The following is a 17,269-nucleotide window of genomic DNA, read 5'->3' on the forward strand; positions in this document are numbered from 1 at the left end:
TTGTCAACTAATAAATGGTGTAGAAATTCATGCGAAATATTTTTCTAGTTGACAATTTTTTGATAACGTTCAACGCCCTGAAGATATAGTAGGTGGAAGTCGGCAACAGACATCCTGAAAACGCGTCTCAGCCGCGCCAGACGTTGACATTTTTGTACCGACTTTATATGCGTTCTGTAGAACAAGTCTAGAGCTATATTTTTGTAGTTAACCATTTTTTGATAGATCCGTCCACTTTTGAGATATGCGCCTTGGAAGATAGTAACCTAAAATGGAAGGAGACGAAGACGTAGAGGGAATTAAAAACTTTTTAATTAAAATTTCTCCTTGAAAACGTGTACTAATTATCCATGTTCTAATTTTCCTTTTTCCCCCGGAAAGGTCACCCCTCCTAACCTCCACGTGGCATCCATCGCCACTCTACAAAAACTCGATAAACCATAAATCGATAACAGTCTGATTTTTCTCTCTCTCCCTCTTCACAATCACGAAGAGCAAAACGAGCAATGGTTGGTGTGAAGACGATTCTTCTACAAACTGTGTTGCTTTTCGCCGTCGTCACTCAACCCGCCTTGGCACAAACCACCAATGAGGACTTTTTGAAGAAACCGGTAAGAGAAACGCGGATAGAGGCACGCCAGGAGAAGACGAACGCAGAGAAGTCAGACTCTCTCACTTCTCTGCGTTTCCACTGTGTTTCAGGTGGCAATCTTTAAAGGCGCATATCTCAAAAGTGGGCGGAGCTATCAAAAAGTTGTCAACTAGAAAAACGTAGTCCTTGAAATTTTGCAGTTTTTGTTATTTGAAACCTCTTCGATAGCTCTGCCAACTTTTGAGATACAATCCAATGAAGACAGCTGAGAGAGAGAGATAGCGCGGAGACAACGAGACGCTGCTGCTTCTCTGCGCCTCTCTCCTCTCCGTCGCTATCTCAAAAGTGGGCGGAGCTATCAAAAAGTTGTAAACTACGAAAATGTAGCCCTTGACTTGCTCTATCTAATGACTATGAATTTGAGTTTGGGCGAAGTTGGGTAAATTCGCGCCGACGGAACGCCAGCGCAACCGAAATTCTATAAACGTGAAAAAGACGGAAAATGGTTCTCCAGACTAGCTCGAATTTGAAGAAAGAGAAATGAAGAATGTTTAAGATAGTCTGGCTGCCCAACGATGCGTGAAGGCACACCATTCTTTCTTATTTCCAGCACGTGCTCCCATCAGCGGAACGTGCGTACCACGCGATCTACCACGAGTTGGACACCAAAATGGAAGGTGGAGCTAAACAGACGGGAATGTTCGGACAACTCTACGTGGCACTCATCGAGGATCAGTTCACGTTCGGAGGGGACTTGGACGAGTGGCCGAAGACACTCTTCAAAAATGACAATAAGGGATGCAAACCGTTTATGGGGGCGAATGTCGATCACAAGTGTGATCACGCCTACTTTTTGGTTCATCAGGATATGGTTAAGTGAGTTTTGGGGGGAGGGGAGAGGGGGCTGAGATCGGCTAGGATCGGCTGAAATCGCTCAAGATCGGCTGAGATCGTACCTCATCTCCAGTCCAGCACGGGCGGCCACGTAACTCGCTTCAAAATGAGTATTATGAGCTGAAAAATATACCAAAATAAAGGTCTCAATGAGCTCTGTCTCTGATAGAATACGAGCCGGCTTAGGATTCATCACCGCGAGCAGGGCTCAAGTTCATCAAAGACACTTTAGCCCGGCTCGGGGTGCAATGATGAATCCTAAGCCGGCCCGTATTATATCAGAGACATAGAGCTCGTTGAGATCTTCATTTTGGAATACTTTTCAACTCATAAAACTCAATTTGAAGCGAGTTACGAGGCCGCCCGTGTTGGACCGGAGCATATTCTCAACCGATCTTAACTAATCTTGAACGATTTCAGCAGATCTTAGCCGGCCTCATCCAGTTTCAGCCAAACCCAACCTCATCTTGGTTGAGCTGGATTTAAAAGGTTCCAGACAAATCCTACCACATTTCCAGACTCGTGAAGACTACCTTCGACAAGGGCGGCAAAGCCGAGGACCCGAGCCTCGACAAGGTTTGCGCCAGTGCAAATGAAAGTGGATTCATTCCAGAACAAGATCCGGATCGCCTCGTCTACAGATATGGTCATCGGGTTCTGATGACCTACAAACCGTAGGTGTCTTCTGAAATTGAATTAAGAATCCATCTAAATTTTCAGCGATGTAAACCACAACAAATGCATCGGCACTTATGATACTCGCACCGACACGTTCACTTGCATGAAATATGTGGCCGGGCAACCGAAGCTGGTGCCATTCGAGCTTCAGAACTTCCTTTGGAGTGAAGATACTGGACACTTTGCACGTGGAACCGGAAATATCGAGGTGTTTTGCAAGCAGTTGCACTACAAGCCTGAAAAGTCTCCAACCACCCCAAAATGAGCATTAATTGACGAGTAACACAATGAAGGAGAAAATGATTCAATTCTTAACAGAACAATAACAATATTCTAGGCTAAACATGATATGGGGACTACAATCGAAACGCGCCAAAAGGCACGCCAGGGGAGGGATTACAAGAGAACATTTAAATAAGATTATGATTCCATCGTTGCTTTCCGGTCATACATTTGGGCGCTCGGAGAAGGGAGGTGCACGGATGTTGGCCTTGCACTTCACACATGCACTGAAAATTGAGATAATAGTGAAATTTTACAGATTCTGAGCAATTTTTGAGCAAAAATTATTAATTTCTCCGATTATTTTCATCAATTTCAGTCTGAAAACGATTAATTACCTGTCTCTCATTTTTCGAACCGAAATCTGCTGGATTCATCTTGGCGATGCTCTCCAAATGCTCTCTTCTCGCCACCAACTCGGTCTTTCCCAATGTTTTCGCCAGTGTCTGTTCGATTTCCTCCCGTCGCATACCGTCCAAGTCGAAGAGCACTTCGCGACCGTCATCTGGAAAAATATTGGTTTTTGACCGATTTTTTAGCGTAAAACTCACTCAAATATGCTCTGGCAAATGGTGTGATCACTTTATCCGCATGTTTGACCAGCTGCACTTTTGGATTGTGATATTGTAGTTGCGCCCAGTGCCAATAGACGAAATCTCGGGTTCCCGATTGTTGTTCGTTGGGATTTCGATGGAACCCCATGGCGAAGACGTTCACATTGTCACGGAACTTCACTTTTCCTTGTTGGAGATAGAAGAATGTCCGCCGTAGCGGCATCGATCCGTGCATGAACGGCATTCTGAGCTGAAAATGGGAAATTCGGGTTGAGAAGTAAGAAGATGGGAAAAAAACGAGCGATTTTGAGAGGACGAGAGATTTTGAGAGGAATTTCCACGAAAGTAAACCCTTTCATATGATTTTTTTTGTAAGAACACAATGAAAACAGACATTGAATTATCTTTTTGAACTAAAAACAACAAAAAAAATACCAAAATCTATTTTCTTGAGAACAAAAAATACGCCCAGTCAATTTTTACTTTTTCTTGGAGAAATTATGTTTATTTGCATGATTTTGTTAGCAAATAAAGGTTAAAAACAACGCTTTTCATGATTTTTCAAACGGAAAATTATAAAAAATCACCGGAAACCTATTTTCAGAGCCAAAAACAGCAAGGACCCGCTGAAAACGACTTCGGCTCTTGGTGTGGATTTACGGTAAACAACAAGCGCTGGCGTTATTTCGGAGTGTCGTACTGAGAAAAATATTTTATTTTCCAGAACATCCTAATTTTCGAAGCTGAAAATCGTTACTTTCCGTAATTTTTTGTATATTTTCTATTGAAAAATAAGTTCTAAACGCTGTAAAGTATGTTATATCAATTTATATTTCCAATTCTCATTAAAAATAAGGGATTTAGGACTGCTTGAAAATCCTTGATTGACAGGTGTGGTGTTGGAGCGATTTTTTCGTCGTTTTTCTTTGTTTGTGGCTGAAATTTTTGGCGTTTTTAACCAATTCTATCAATTTCCAGGGTAAAAATGTCAATGTACAAGCTCACTCCAACATTCGCCAGCGATTTCGAGGTGCACCCGAAGATCGCGTGCTACCGCGTCGCATCCTACCACAATCCGGCAGCCGGTGCCGCTGAATCATCAGGAGCCTCGCAGAAGGCTGAGGTATCGAAATCTTGATTAAACAATTGTAAAATGACTAAAATCAAATTTTCAGACAGATCCACGCAAAGCATTGGAGCAAAAGCAGCAGGATCTGATCGCTCGTCTCAAATCTCAAACCGAGCAACTCAATAAGCTTCTGGTGAGCTTGGCACCAGCAACAGCTCAGAAGACCTGTCAGAAGCCGGCTCAGACGCCAAAAAGCACCGGAAAAGCGCCAGAAGCCGCTGGTTCAGCTGCTCCATCTGGAAAACTCGACAAAGACGCCAAGAAAGAGGCTCGCAAGGCTGCTAAAGCAGAAGCTGTGAAGAAAGTCGGTGGAGCGCCAGCAGCAGCTAAAGGATCAAAAACCTCCACCCCTTGGACCGTCGAAGACGATCGGAAGACGTGGGAGACGAATTTGACATTGACAGTGAATATTCCAGCGTCTCTCGTCGTCTACCCACAAGAACACCTGAAAAATGTGACACTTACCGTCAAAGATAGCGATTTACCATGGGTTCGTGCCCTCGCGAAAGTCGGTGAGAAGCGAGGAGTCGCTTTCGAAGGAGACGTCAAAAATGGCGCGAAAGAGAAGAAGACAGTGGTGAAAGTAGTGAAAGGAGGCGCTGTCGCTGCACTTCAAATCGAGAAAACCAACGTGAAGAGCCTTCAAACCATCTGGAAAGTGTTGGGAATGGCGTTGGGATTGTTCTCGAGACGGGCGGCGCAAGTGTTGAGTGCCAGTCATCAAGCGATTTGGCTCAATAAGGTAGGAATTGAAGGATTTCTGATTTTTCAGGATGAAAATAGAGTTTCTGGAGCAATTTTGATTTTTTTCTTATTTCCAGGCCGAACAAATCCTTACGGGCGCCGGCGATCTCTCCTACTCGACCCGCGAAGCCTCTCAATTCTTGGCTCGCTTCGACTCACTCAGCTCTCAATGGGAAGTCTCCGTCGCCGACATTGTCTTCAGAAGTCTTCTGAATACCGCCGAAAACCAACCGAACAACGTGGAAACATGGGCGAAGAAGATCGACGCACTGATCGGATAAATGTCTTTATTTTTCGCGTTTTTGTCATTTTCGTTGGATTTTAATTGATTTTTTTATATAATTATGAATTATTTTGCATTTTTCAGTCTTGTATTCATTGTTGAACTCACAGAAGAAGCCTAAAATTGTTTCAAAACCAGCTGCTTAACTTTGTCAAATTTTATTTTCCGCGCCGCACAACGACGCTCCGAAATTCCGCAGCGCGTGTTGTTTACCGTAAATCCACACCAAGAGCCGCCATTATGTTCAAGTTCCCAGAACTTTCTCAACATCAAATTACTTCATTTTGAACTGTTTTTCTTAATTTTTTGTCTTAAAAATCTTGAAAATTGACTATTTAAACGTATTAGTCGACTGAAATTTGAATTTTTAACTGAAAAATTGACTAGAAACTGGGTTTTCGAGGCGAAACTTGTTTCTTTCGTTTTTCATAGCTTTTCACCGTTCTATCTCACTTTTACACTATATTTTTGCAGACAGAACAATGAGTGACCCTAAGAAGAAGGCCGCTGCCGAATTGGCCGCCAAAAATCTTCAACAACTTCAAAAAATCGACATTGCTGCAAGCAAAATTCTCGATAAGGTAATTCTTTCCGAATTTTCCATTCAAATTTCTCATTTTCAGATGCCATTCACTGCGATATATCGTATCGATCCGGTGAAGAAGGAGTGGCGGAATGCCGATTGCGAAGGAACTCTCTTCGTCTATCAGCGTGCTGATCGGCCATATTTCAGGTGAGAAGGAGAGGAAATTGAGAAATTGAGCGGAAATCGAAGGAAATTACCTGGAAAATCTGGTTTTCTTTCTTTTTAGAATGGTTTTCAGCTAAAACCGCGCCCTGGCAGTGAAAATTTTTCATTTTTTGATAGTTTTTACTCAAAAACTTCATTTTTAAATGAAATTACCTGGAAAATCGGGTTTTCCCACGATTTTCAGCTATAAACGCGCCCAAGACACACCAGACAGTGAAATTTTCAAATTTTGTGTGTTTTGAGATGAAAGTTTGTAGTTTTGCTCAGATTTTCCGCTAAAAAGTGAAAATTTTCAATTTCTTTTTCAGTTTCCTCATTGCCAATCGCAACGACCCAACCGATTTCATCGAGCCGTTGACTCTAAACCATATTCTCCGTCTTGAAGGGAATTTCATCTATTTCCAAAAGGACAAATCATCAATCCAAGCGCTGTGGTTCCACGAGGCGACCGACACCCAACGCATCTATAATTTGTTGCAAAAACTAGTGGATAAGCTGAAAGCGAGCACCACAGAGCAGGCGAGAGCCGCTAGTGCTGCGGGCGGAGCAGCGACTAAGGCTTCAGCTCCAGTGCCAACTAGTGCACCGGCTCCTTCAAAGACAATCGATCTGCTTCAAATGATCAAAAGTGCGCAGAGCCAGAGCAACAGCGTCAACGTCACGCCAGCCATCACCACTCCGGTGACCACACCGGCTCCAGCGCCAGAGCAAATGCCTGCGTTGCTTCAAAAGTTGATGTTCAAGGAGCCTGGCACTGCAATGTCGGCCGATGAGCTCGAAAAAGATCTTCTGAAAACGGCGAAACCGCATCGAAATCATCTGCTTCAAGACTTTGCAAACTCGCCTTCTGCAATTTCGTTGGCGGCGATCTCGACGAGATCAGTGCATGGATCGGAAGGAGATCAGGATGTTGACGTGGCTGAGGGAGAGGTTCTGGAACCACTGGACACTTCGTTCGTTGTGGGATCCGGGGGTCAGACACCCGTGCTGAATAAGGAACAGGTAAGGATTGTGTGAGAGATGGATATTCCATCATGGAATGGGAATCAAAAATCCACAAATCGAGGATTTTTTTAGCTCATTTTCGTTTTTTTTAGCACGAAAATCGCCAGAAATTGTCGAATTTTGAGCTGAAAATAGGGAAAATAGATCAAAAACGAAGAATTTTTCAGTTTTAACCTAATTTTGCAATTCCACTGACGCGCCTTTGAAGCTATTTGCCAAAAATCTTCTTTTTGGCGATTTCTCCTTTTAAAATACTTAATTTCTTCATTGAAATTCAATTTTTTCGATGATTTTAGGCTTAGTTTCGGTGAGGAGGGTCTCGACCACCAAAATGCCGAATTTTGAACTAAAAACAGTGAAAATAGACCAAAAACTTATTGGATTTTTCAATTCTCACCTATTTTTGCAGTTTTTCTGGTGCACCTTTGACGCTATTTATCAAAAAAGGTTTTTTTAACGATTTCTCCTCAAAACAGACTCAATTTCTTCATTTCTTCATTCAAATACAATGTTTTTTCCAGTTCATCTCCGCGATCGCCCATCTAATGCAAAACGACGACGAATTCGTTGCCCAAATCCATCAAGCCTACATCGGCGCTCTCAACCGTCGTCTCAATATCGATTAATTCTCTCTCCGTTTTCCTCCGTTTTTCATTCAAAAATGCACAAATTTCCCCTATTTGTAATATTACATGAATCCTCTAATAATGAGGTAATTGTGATGTAGCCCCGCCCCTTTTCTACACCAAGTCCCGCCCATCTCTCTGTCCATATTCTCTGTTTTTTTTGTTCCAATGGGTCTCTTGTTCTCACGATATCTCTCTGTTCCTACTGACTCATCGAATTTCATTTTTTATTGTAATTTTTGGTTTTTTCTTTGGAAATATTCTCTGTGCAAATACTTATATACTTATTTATATATGAAATGGAAGAAATGGATCGAATGATTTGATTTTCTGATTTTCAGATTCTCAAAACCGCGTCAACGACACGCCAGCTGCAACCTTTCAACGAAAAATGTTGCCAATCTTTGAAATGTTCACCTGTCACTCTTTTTTTGATCACTCAAAAAAGGAGTGGGAATTTGTTTTTTGAAAGAATCAGAATTGGTTTTTGTTTTCATTTTTCTCTCTTTTTCACAAAAAAAAAATCAAAAATTGCAAGTTTTTATAATCATTTTTCAGTTTTTCAGCCTAAAACCACAATTCTCGCGTCTCAGGCGCGCCAGACTTAGACGATTTTGTTCCAAGTTTATATTGGTTGTGTGGAACAAGTTAAGGGCTACATTTTTGCAGTTGACCACTTTTTGATAGCTCCGCCCACTTTTGAGATATGCGTCTTTAAAACACAAGAAGGCGCGCCTGAGACGCGTTTAAAGATATCTATTGCAACTTCCACGAGCTATACCTCCAGAGGGTTAAACGCTATCAAAAAGTTGTCAACTACAAAACTTATCAGCATAATTTTTTACACATTTTATTAGTTAACACCTTTCTGAAAGCTCCGCCCACTTTTGAGATATGCGTCTTTAAAACACAAGAAGGCGCGCCTGAGACGCGTTTAAAGATATCTATTGCAACTTCCACGAGCTATACCTCCAGAGGGTTAAACGCTATCAAAAAGTTGTCAACTACAAAACTTATCAGCATAATTTTTTACACATTTTATTAGTTAACACCTTTCTGAAAGCTCCGCCCACTTTTGAGCTATAAGCCAAAGAAGATAGCTGAGAGAAAGAGAGCGCGCAGGCAACTCTTGCTTCTCTGTCTCTCTTGCTATCTCAAAAGTGGGCGGAGTTATCGAAAAGGTCTCAACTGACAAAATGTGCAGAATTTTATGGGGCACACTTTATTAATTGACTATTTTTTGATAGCACCGCCCGTTTTCAAAATATAAGTCTTCAAACTTTTGCTTGGTGGAGACAACAAGCGCCCTTCTTATGTTTTAAAGACGCATATCTCAAAAGTGGCAGGAGCTAACAAAAAGTAGTCAACTACCAAAATGTAGCCCATAACTTTCTCTATACAACAAATATATATTCAAATCAAAATTCTTAACGCCTGGCGTGCCTGTGACGCGTTTCTCACCAGTCCTGCAACTCACCCCTCCAAATAATGCTTCTAACAAGGGAAGTACATGACGAGGCGAGTTGAACTTTTAAGGCGATTTTTCGCAGAATTTCCTTTAGTTTTTTTTTCATATACTTTTTCTATGAACATGTATACATCTCATTCTCTCATGCTCCGCCACCCCCATTTTCTTACTTTTTTGATCTTATCTTTTTTCCAAGTAATGCTCAGGGGGTGTGTCTGTGGGAAAGGCGCGTGCCCTTGATGTAACATGAGTAATGTTGCATTTTCAGTTTTTCAAATTTCAGTTTTTAGAAATGACTACTACTATCCCGAATATTATCACTACAACAGTAAAAATGGTGCTGGAGGAAACGGAGTTGGAGATGAAGAGAGAGGATGTGTTGCTGGCGGCGGCGATTATCTTTTTTGTAAGTGTAGAGTGGCGCGCCAGACTTAGACGGTTCTTTTTTAAAATTATATTGGTTGTGTAGAACAAGTCTAGAGCTACATTTTTGTAGTTGACTATTTTTTGTTAGCTCTACCCACTTTTGAGATATACGCCTTTAAAGATTTGTATCTCAAGAACGAAAGGTGATATCAAAAAGTGGTCAACTAACAAAATGTAGCCCTAGACGTGTTTTACACAATCTATATAAAATATGTAAAAACAAATTCTAAGCGCCTGAGACGCGTCTTCATTTTAGTCTTCATTTCCCAGGTCGCCTTCTTCGGACTAATCTTCAACCTCCTCGGGATTACTGTAGTTATGAAGAACCCAATTCTCAAAAACTCCTTTGGAACGCTTTGTCTATCCCATTCGATTGCTAATTCCGGTGTACTTTTTGTATTCTTCATTTGGTCAGCACCGGCGACTTATATGTGAGTAATTCTTAGTCTTAAATTTTTCTACTCTTCGGGTTTTCAGACAGGCTCAGAACACGAGCGGAATGATTAGCAAGTTACTCGGACAATTGAATATATTGTGCTGGGATGCTTGTGTGTACTCACATTTGGCTATTAGTTTTAATAGATTCTTTTCAATTGCGATTCCGGCGAGGGTGAGTTTGGAGGGATCTGAAATTGTATATTGATTGTGTAGAGGAAGTGTTATGCTACATTTTTGCAGTTGACCACTTTTTGATAGCTCCGCTCACTTTTGAGACATGAGCCTTTAAAGGTAGCTACCTGAAATACAAAGAGGGGAAGAAGACGCAAAGAAGCTAGAGTGTCTCGTTGTCTGCGCCCACATGATAACAAAAAGTGGTCAACTGACAAAATGTAGCCCTAGATCTGTTCTACACAACGCATATAAAATCGGTAGAAAATATCTAGGTCTGGCGCGCCTGAGACTATTCTGGGCAAACTGTCAAACCAACGCAACTTTTCCAAATCATATTGTTCCCTCTTATCAAAATTTCTAGAACTCTCCATTTTCTATTTCTATAGCCATCTATTTCCAGGCAAGTTTCATATTCTCTCGTCACAACACTCGCGTCATCATCGCCATCGTCTGGTTCATTGCGTTCTGCCATATTTTCCCCTATTTTTGGTGTAAGTTCCTCGGGTTTTTTTCTTATTCGAGTGAAATGTAATGAGGTCATGGTCTGTTAGGGAGGTGAGCTAGAGCAGAGAATAAATGAGAACCGGGGAAAAAGAATGAGTCAGATATGAACTCTTGGGCTCAACAGGATCGTGGTAATCGTGACAGATCAGTTTTTAAATATTTTCAGACTTGGCTGAAAATCTTGTGACCAAAATGCGTCATTTTTGAATTTAAGGACTTCAAAATTTGCAAAAATCTGCCATATAAGGAAAACGCGCCCCAGGCTCACCAGCCCTTGATGGTTTTTCCCTCAAATTTATATTTATTGCATAGAAAAAGAGAAGGACTACATTTTTGCAGTTGCCAACTTTTTGATAGCTACTAACCATAAAGAGATACAAGCGTCTGAAGTTCATAAAGAAACGCAGAGAAGCTAGAGTGTTTCGTTGTCTGCGCGCTCTCCGAACTTGCAAGCTTTGTATCTCAAAAACAGGCGGTGCTATAAAAAAGTTGTTAACTACAAAAATGTAGCCCTATACTTGTTCTACAAACCAATATAAATTTATACCAAAAAATCTAAGGCTGGCGCGCCTAGAGCGCGTTTTTCAAAGTTGTTGGATTTTGGCTCTAAAAACCGTATTTTCTCTAAAGTTTCTCAATTTTTTTTGGTAAATTTCAGACAATGAGTGCTACATCACCTATGACGCTATTTCATGGACCTGGAATTTTGCTCCAACACGGTGTGGGTTCATCATCTCCACGTACACCGACTACTATACAAGTGTTGCCATTTTCATTGCGATGAGCTCCGTGGATTTCATGACATTGGTAGGTATATTTAGAAAATTTTTTAAAAAATTTGATCTACATCTTTGATCATGAACAGGGTAAGCCGTGAGAAAGTTCTCACGGTGTGGCACATGAATGCGTACATATGTACATGTAAAACATAGAAAGACACGTAGGACGATTTCACGCCACAGGCGCGCCAGACTTTTTGGTCAACAATTCCAGTTTTTATACTCAAATTATGCCTGCAAATTGATTTTTACTATTATTCCAGATCCTTCTTATCATCCACCGCAAGCATAGCCACTTCACGTCATCAGATGAATCCGTTAAGCGACGGAAAGTGGAAATCCGATTCTTCATGCAATCGTGTCTTCAGGGAATTCTATTTTTCTATGAAATATTTAATTTTTATTATGTTTCCACACTGAACACAAATCAATGGTTTGTCTTCATGACATCCACGTTCGCCTGGGAGATTTGTCATTGTTTGGATGGGTAAGTGATGGGAAACGCGACTCAGGCGCACCAGGCGTTAAGGATTCCAATTTGAATTTATATTTATTGTATAGAGGAAGATATGAGCTACATTTCTGTAGTTGACTATTTTTTGCTAGCTATCAACCCTGAAGAGATACAAGCGTCAGAAGTTTATAGAGAAGCTAAAGTGTCTCGTTGTCTGCGCCCTCTCTGAACTTGCAAGCCTTGAATCACAAAAACGGGTAGTGCTATAAAAAAGTTGTAAACTACAAAAATATAGCCCCAGACTTGTTCTACAAAACCAATATAAATTTATACTAAAAAGTCTAAGGCTGGCGCGCCTAGCACGCGTTTTTCAAAACTGTTGGATTTTGGGTTGTTTTGAAGGCGTTTGAAGGCGCATGCGGGCGGTGCTATCAAAAAGTGGTTAACTGCAAAAATGTAGCCCTTGATTTGTTCTATCTAGCAAATATATATTCGTAGCAAGACCATTTGAATCTGGCGCGCCTGAGACGTGTTTTTCCAACAGGCATTTGAAAGTGTATTTTTCCAGATTCGTCGTCGTTCTATTTCACTTCCGCCGTCGGATTTTCCTAGCAAACTCTAGTCCGGTAAGCAACTTGCAAAATAATTATATTTTTCCTATTTCTCAGCACGCGCCACGATCCCAGACTAATCATGCTCAGCAGCGAGCACCCGCCGCACCCATCACTTCTTTCAAGTCCACTAAAATTAGTCTGCTATAGGGTACTTTAATTCGAACTATGATGACCAACTGACCAACTTTTTGGTTTCAGAAGACATGAGTGAAGAGAGAGAGAAATTTTCAGTTGACAATGGTCAGAGGGAAACACTCCGAGATGACGAGATCGATTATTTCGAAGCATTGAGATGTGTCGCGTTGTGATGAATGACGGATGAACAAACAATTAGTGAATCGGGAATTTTGTTGTGATTGAAATAAAGCTTGTCTGAAGATCGCTTTTTTCTTTTTTAATGTCATAAGAACGGATGGATTCAGAAGTAATCAGAAGAGTCTCAAAAAATCAACAGAGTCCTGTCAGAATACTGTCAGAAGCAACAGAATGAAATCTCAAAAGCTGTCAGAGTATAATCGAAAGCCGTCAAAATACTACCAGAAGAATCAGATGAAAACACAGAATGAAACCAGAACCGATCAGAAATTAGCCAGAAGAATCAGAAACAGTTAGAAAACGAGCAGACGGAAAAACAGAATTTTGTCAAAAGAAGTCAGGATATAATCAGAAGTTAGCCAGAAGTAGTCAAAACCGCATCAGGAAAAATTGTCATTGAAATGTACTTTATTCTCGATTAGTTTACACAAAAAGGTTACAAAAAGTTTTTTTATTCATCCATGCTCAGTATCTATGTGTCACACCAACATGCTCCACTCCAATGACTGCAATGCCCGGATTTATGTCCCTCGTCACGACAAACTCCATTACAATTTGAGTCGGAGTAGCACGGTCCTGGAAATGGGATTTAAACGCTAAAGTTTTTCTAGAATACTTTTACAACAAACCTTTAAACTTTCCACTCATCACATCAGCCAATGTCACTGTGGCAAATACAGCCAACAGGACTAGAAATATTATAGCAGATTTCATTTTATTAAAACCTTGGACTATCTTTCATGGAATGCCGTATTTATACCGAGAAAAACTGCAAAGAAATAAACAAAAAACATTCTGAACTTTAAAAACGCATGATTAGATAATTGAAAAGAGACAACAAGTGACCTTTCTGTGAAAATATAGTGAAGTTTCCGATATCATCAGCTGATACACCAACAGGTTTTTATTCAAGTAATTTGTGGTTTGGTTTTAATAATAAAAGAACAATTGTTCACTAATAACAATTACTCACAGAATAATATTTTTATTTTTTAGATCTATTTTCTATTTTCTTGTAAACACTAATGTTAACGGTTCAAGAATTGCATATATTTATCAGTATAAATACCCCACAGCTGTCCAAGATTTCTTAACCATGAAATCTGCTATACTATTCCTAGTCTTGCTGGCTGTATTTGCCACAGTGACATTGGCTGATGTGATGAGTGGGAAGTTCAAAGGTTTGTTGTGAAAGTATGCTATAAAAACTGTAACTGTTATATTATTTGCAGGACCCTGCTACTCCGACTCAAATTGTAATGGAGTTTGTCGTGACGAGGGACATAAATCCGGGCACTGCAGTCATTGGAGTGGAGCATGTTGGTGTGACACATAGATACTGAGAATGGATGAATAAACAAACTTTTTGTAACCTTTTTGTGTAAACTAATGGAAAATAAAGTATATTTCAATGACACCGTTTTGTCTACTTTTGATTTTTTACTGACTGACTTCTTCTGACAGTATTCTGGTTCTTTTCTGATTGCTTCTGTTCTTGTCTGCTCTTCTTCTAACTGTTTTTGAATCCTCTGGCTAACTTCTGATCGGTTCTGATTTTATTCTGAATTTCCTTCTGTTTCTTCTGGCAGTATTCTGACGACTTTTGATTATACTCTGCCATATTCTGACCGACGTTCTGATGCTTCTGACAGTATTCTGACGGGACTCTGTTCGTTTTCTGGCACACATCTGATTACTTCTGACAGACAACTTCTGATCGGCTTCCCTTTTTTGGTTCTTTTAATATCCAAATTGCTTTTCACAGCTTAACTTTTGCAAGTTGAAAATTACCAACTACAGCGACAGTATTCTGGTCGTCTTCTGATCAGTTCTGATCAGTTCTGACTTCTTCTTATCCTCCTTAATTTCTTCTTTTGCAAAAACCTATCTGATCCCACTGATCTAACTAACCAAAATGCAAAGAAAACTATTTCTTTCTAAAAAGTTCTAAGAAATTAGCTTTCCAAAAGACTCAATAAGTCCGTCAACCATAAAGAGAGTGCTCTTTCACATTTGTTCTCCAGCTCTTTCTCAGTCTTATCAAATTCTCAGATTTCTTTTTCTTAAAAAATGAGCGGCTCATATTCTGGTTATGTTTCTACAGAACAGTATGCTGAGACACTTCTCGTCACCATGCTCAACTTTTTTGTAAGTGATATAAGCTCATTACAAATACTTACAATTTCCCTTCACCGAAATCCCTTTGAAAAATGTCTTTCTCGGAGTCTCTCAATTTCGCCCACAAGTTTCATCGGTTTCGGTAGAGCGTAGTTGTGAGAAGCGTGCAGTGCTAATATGTTACGATTAAAAAAACTTCTTCACAGATCTGTTTCTTCGCCCTATTCATGAACACTCTAGTCATCATCACTATTCAAAAATCGCCCCATTTCGTCAACTCCTATGGCACACTATCTCTAAATCATAGTGTACTAAATATGTTGAGCTTGTTGGTATACTTCTTATGGGTCACACCGACCACTTATACGTAAGTTTGAATATGAACTTTTAAATCAAAAAATCAAGCAAAAGAATTGAACCGAAAGTTCAAAAGAACATGAGCAATATCATACTGACTACAAATTTTCTACTTGTTAAAATAACACGGTTCAAAGATTTTTAGCGAAAATTTTCAAATTTATGTCCATTTGTGTGTTTGGATGTCTACAAAGGTTGTTTTCCTGTAGGAAATCGTATTTTTAATTAAAATTTGCTGAAAAACTGGAAAATCTGAGATTATTCGCGTTTTTTTTTTCAGTTTTTAAGCCAATGTTTGAGTGAAAAACATGATTTTCTTCCGAAGTTTTCACTTCCATGCAACTCTGGTGCCGGAGATCTAAAGTCAAATATCACACCTCAAACTTTCTCGATCTGTTTCAATAAAATTATCAAAATCCCTAAAAATTCCCTATCCAATTTCATTCCAGCCAATCCGTCTCAACCTCCACCACCACAGTCCTCGGCAAAATCATTGGTCAGCTTCATCTTCTATTCTTATTCTCCATGATCTACTCTCATCTATCCCTCTCTCTAAATCGATTCGCCTCTCTATTGCACCCCACCCGTACTCGATCCATATTCAGTCACCACATGTGTATATTCTTGAACATTTCCACATGGATTCTCGGCTTCCTTCACGTTATCCCATTATTCTGGTACCAAGACTGCCACATCACTTATGATCCTGCCACGTGGCAATGGGTGATATCTACTTCAAAGTTATGCGCGACTTATAAGTTGCTGGTGTTACAGTATCTATCTGTGATAGTGTCTACTATTAGTTTTCTGGTAAACCTATTCACTTGGGCAAAGGTTTCCGCGGAGACCATAAGAAAGCATCCGGTCGAGACGAAGTTGTTGAAAGGAGAATTCTGGAGGAGTTTTGGTTTTTTGATAGCTGTTTTGACGTCAGGAGTACTATCAGGATGGGTAGAAGAGCGGTGGCAAAAGTATGTGGTATTATGTGTGATCTGGCAAGTGTATCATTTGGTTGATGGGTAGGTTGACGAGATAATTAAAGCTAATTATACCGCTTTTCAGACTAGTCATCCTTCTTCTCCATTTTCATCGAAAACTGTTAGCTGAGCGACCTATCCTGGACCCGAATCACCATACCCCTTCATTCATCCACGTGGAACATCTCCATTCTCTGCCTCACCGTAGCCCGGATTTCAATAGAAATCATTATGTCTCGAAAGTTGATACTTATTAGAATTTTGGAATAAAGAATTTCAAAATTGGACTTAAAACACGGATTTCTCAATAAATCCACTGAAAACAAACAAAATAGTAAACCAAAAAAAGATTTGACCCAGGCAGGGCTCGAACCTGCAATCTTCTGATTAGAAGTCAGACGCCTTATCCATTAGGCCACAAGGCCACCACAGGTAAAACGCCAGGGAGTCATAAATGGGCCATCGATGACTAAAGTGCTATATGGGCGAAATATGGCCCATCGATGCCCCATATTTGACGCATTCACTCACCCATCGGTTCCAATGCGTCAAAAATGGGCGAAGTCACGATGGGTGAAGGATGTGTCATAAATGGCCCATCTGGATATCCATCGATGACCCATTATTAACACATTGGCGTGAACTTGATTTTTGGGGAAAAATATTTTCTCAATGAGTCACGAATGGGTCATCGATGGACCATCGTAAACCAGAACGCGTGGTTTGCAGCGTTGGCATTCTGTTCTTCTTTTCACTTTGTCATTATTTTTTTCAACTTAATCCTTATTTTGTTTTTCTTATTCATATTTTCAACTTTCATGATAGAATTAATTTTCAGTAACAAATCGAGAGGAAAAAAGCGAACAATTCACTGATAAGTGTTGACAAGGATGGACCACTTCAAGACGATTTTGAGTAAAGAAAACATCGTGAGTTCAGATTTTGAAAATATTTAGTACTTGATAATGGCGTCTCAAGAATTTGGACTTTTTTGGAAAAAATTGAAGAAATTTGGTCAAACATAATATGTACAGTACCGGTCAAAAGGTTATGGAGTTTGGGCATTTTCAGTTGAAATTGTCCAACTTTGAGAGTGTGTCATGGTAC

The 17,269-nt window shown here is 40.2% G+C and overlaps 6 protein-coding genes across 6 annotated transcripts; 5 read left to right on the forward strand and 1 right to left on the reverse strand.

Annotated features, from left to right (window-relative positions):
- Positions 1-506: 506 nt before the first annotated feature.
- Positions 507-2,429, forward strand: GCK72_016276 (uncharacterized protein; the record flags this gene model as incomplete). Its single annotated transcript, XM_003093058.2, has 4 exons — positions 507-611; positions 1,203-1,468; positions 2,005-2,160; positions 2,207-2,429. The coding sequence occupies 4 exons, from the start codon at positions 507-509 to the stop codon at positions 2,427-2,429; spliced, it is 750 nt and encodes a 249-aa protein (XP_003093106.2).
- A 145-nt stretch (positions 2,430-2,574) lies between these two features.
- Positions 2,575-3,244, reverse strand: GCK72_016277 (uncharacterized protein; the record flags this gene model as incomplete). Its single annotated transcript, XM_003093055.2, has 3 exons — positions 2,575-2,673; positions 2,785-2,951; positions 2,998-3,244. The coding sequence occupies 3 exons, from the start codon at positions 3,242-3,244 to the stop codon at positions 2,575-2,577; spliced, it is 513 nt and encodes a 170-aa protein (XP_003093103.2).
- A 741-nt stretch (positions 3,245-3,985) lies between these two features.
- Positions 3,986-5,154, forward strand: GCK72_016278 (uncharacterized protein; the record flags this gene model as incomplete). Its single annotated transcript, XM_003093039.2, has 3 exons — positions 3,986-4,123; positions 4,176-4,871; positions 4,951-5,154. 3 exons carry the CDS (start codon positions 3,986-3,988, stop codon positions 5,152-5,154), a joined length of 1,038 nt encoding a protein of 345 aa, XP_003093087.2.
- A 484-nt stretch (positions 5,155-5,638) lies between these two features.
- On the forward strand, positions 5,639-7,538 carry GCK72_016279 (uncharacterized protein; the record flags this gene model as incomplete). Its single annotated transcript, XM_053731424.1, has 4 exons — positions 5,639-5,737; positions 5,780-5,889; positions 6,216-6,909; positions 7,434-7,538. 4 exons carry the CDS (start codon positions 5,639-5,641, stop codon positions 7,536-7,538), a joined length of 1,008 nt encoding a protein of 335 aa, XP_053586196.1.
- Positions 7,539-9,298: 1,760 nt separating this feature from the next.
- On the forward strand, positions 9,299-12,542 carry GCK72_016280 (uncharacterized protein; the record flags this gene model as incomplete). The annotated part of the gene is made up of 8 exons (XM_003093045.2): positions 9,299-9,412; positions 9,703-9,863; positions 9,910-10,042; positions 10,445-10,535; positions 11,207-11,355; positions 11,591-11,814; positions 12,350-12,407; positions 12,450-12,542. 8 exons carry the CDS (start codon positions 9,299-9,301, stop codon positions 12,540-12,542), a joined length of 1,023 nt encoding a protein of 340 aa, XP_003093093.2.
- A 2,238-nt stretch (positions 12,543-14,780) lies between these two features.
- GCK72_016281 (uncharacterized protein) lies at positions 14,781-16,419 on the forward strand (the record flags this gene model as incomplete). Its single annotated transcript, XM_003093037.2, has 4 exons — positions 14,781-14,858; positions 15,035-15,195; positions 15,635-16,204; positions 16,248-16,419. 4 exons carry the CDS (start codon positions 14,781-14,783, stop codon positions 16,417-16,419), a joined length of 981 nt encoding a protein of 326 aa, XP_003093085.2.
- Between the last annotated feature and the right edge of the window lie 850 nt (positions 16,420-17,269).

This window comes from Caenorhabditis remanei, chromosome IV, assembly GCF_010183535.1.
Source record: "Caenorhabditis remanei strain PX506 chromosome IV, whole genome shotgun sequence".
NCBI lineage: Eukaryota > Metazoa > Nematoda > Chromadorea > Rhabditida > Rhabditidae > Caenorhabditis > Caenorhabditis remanei.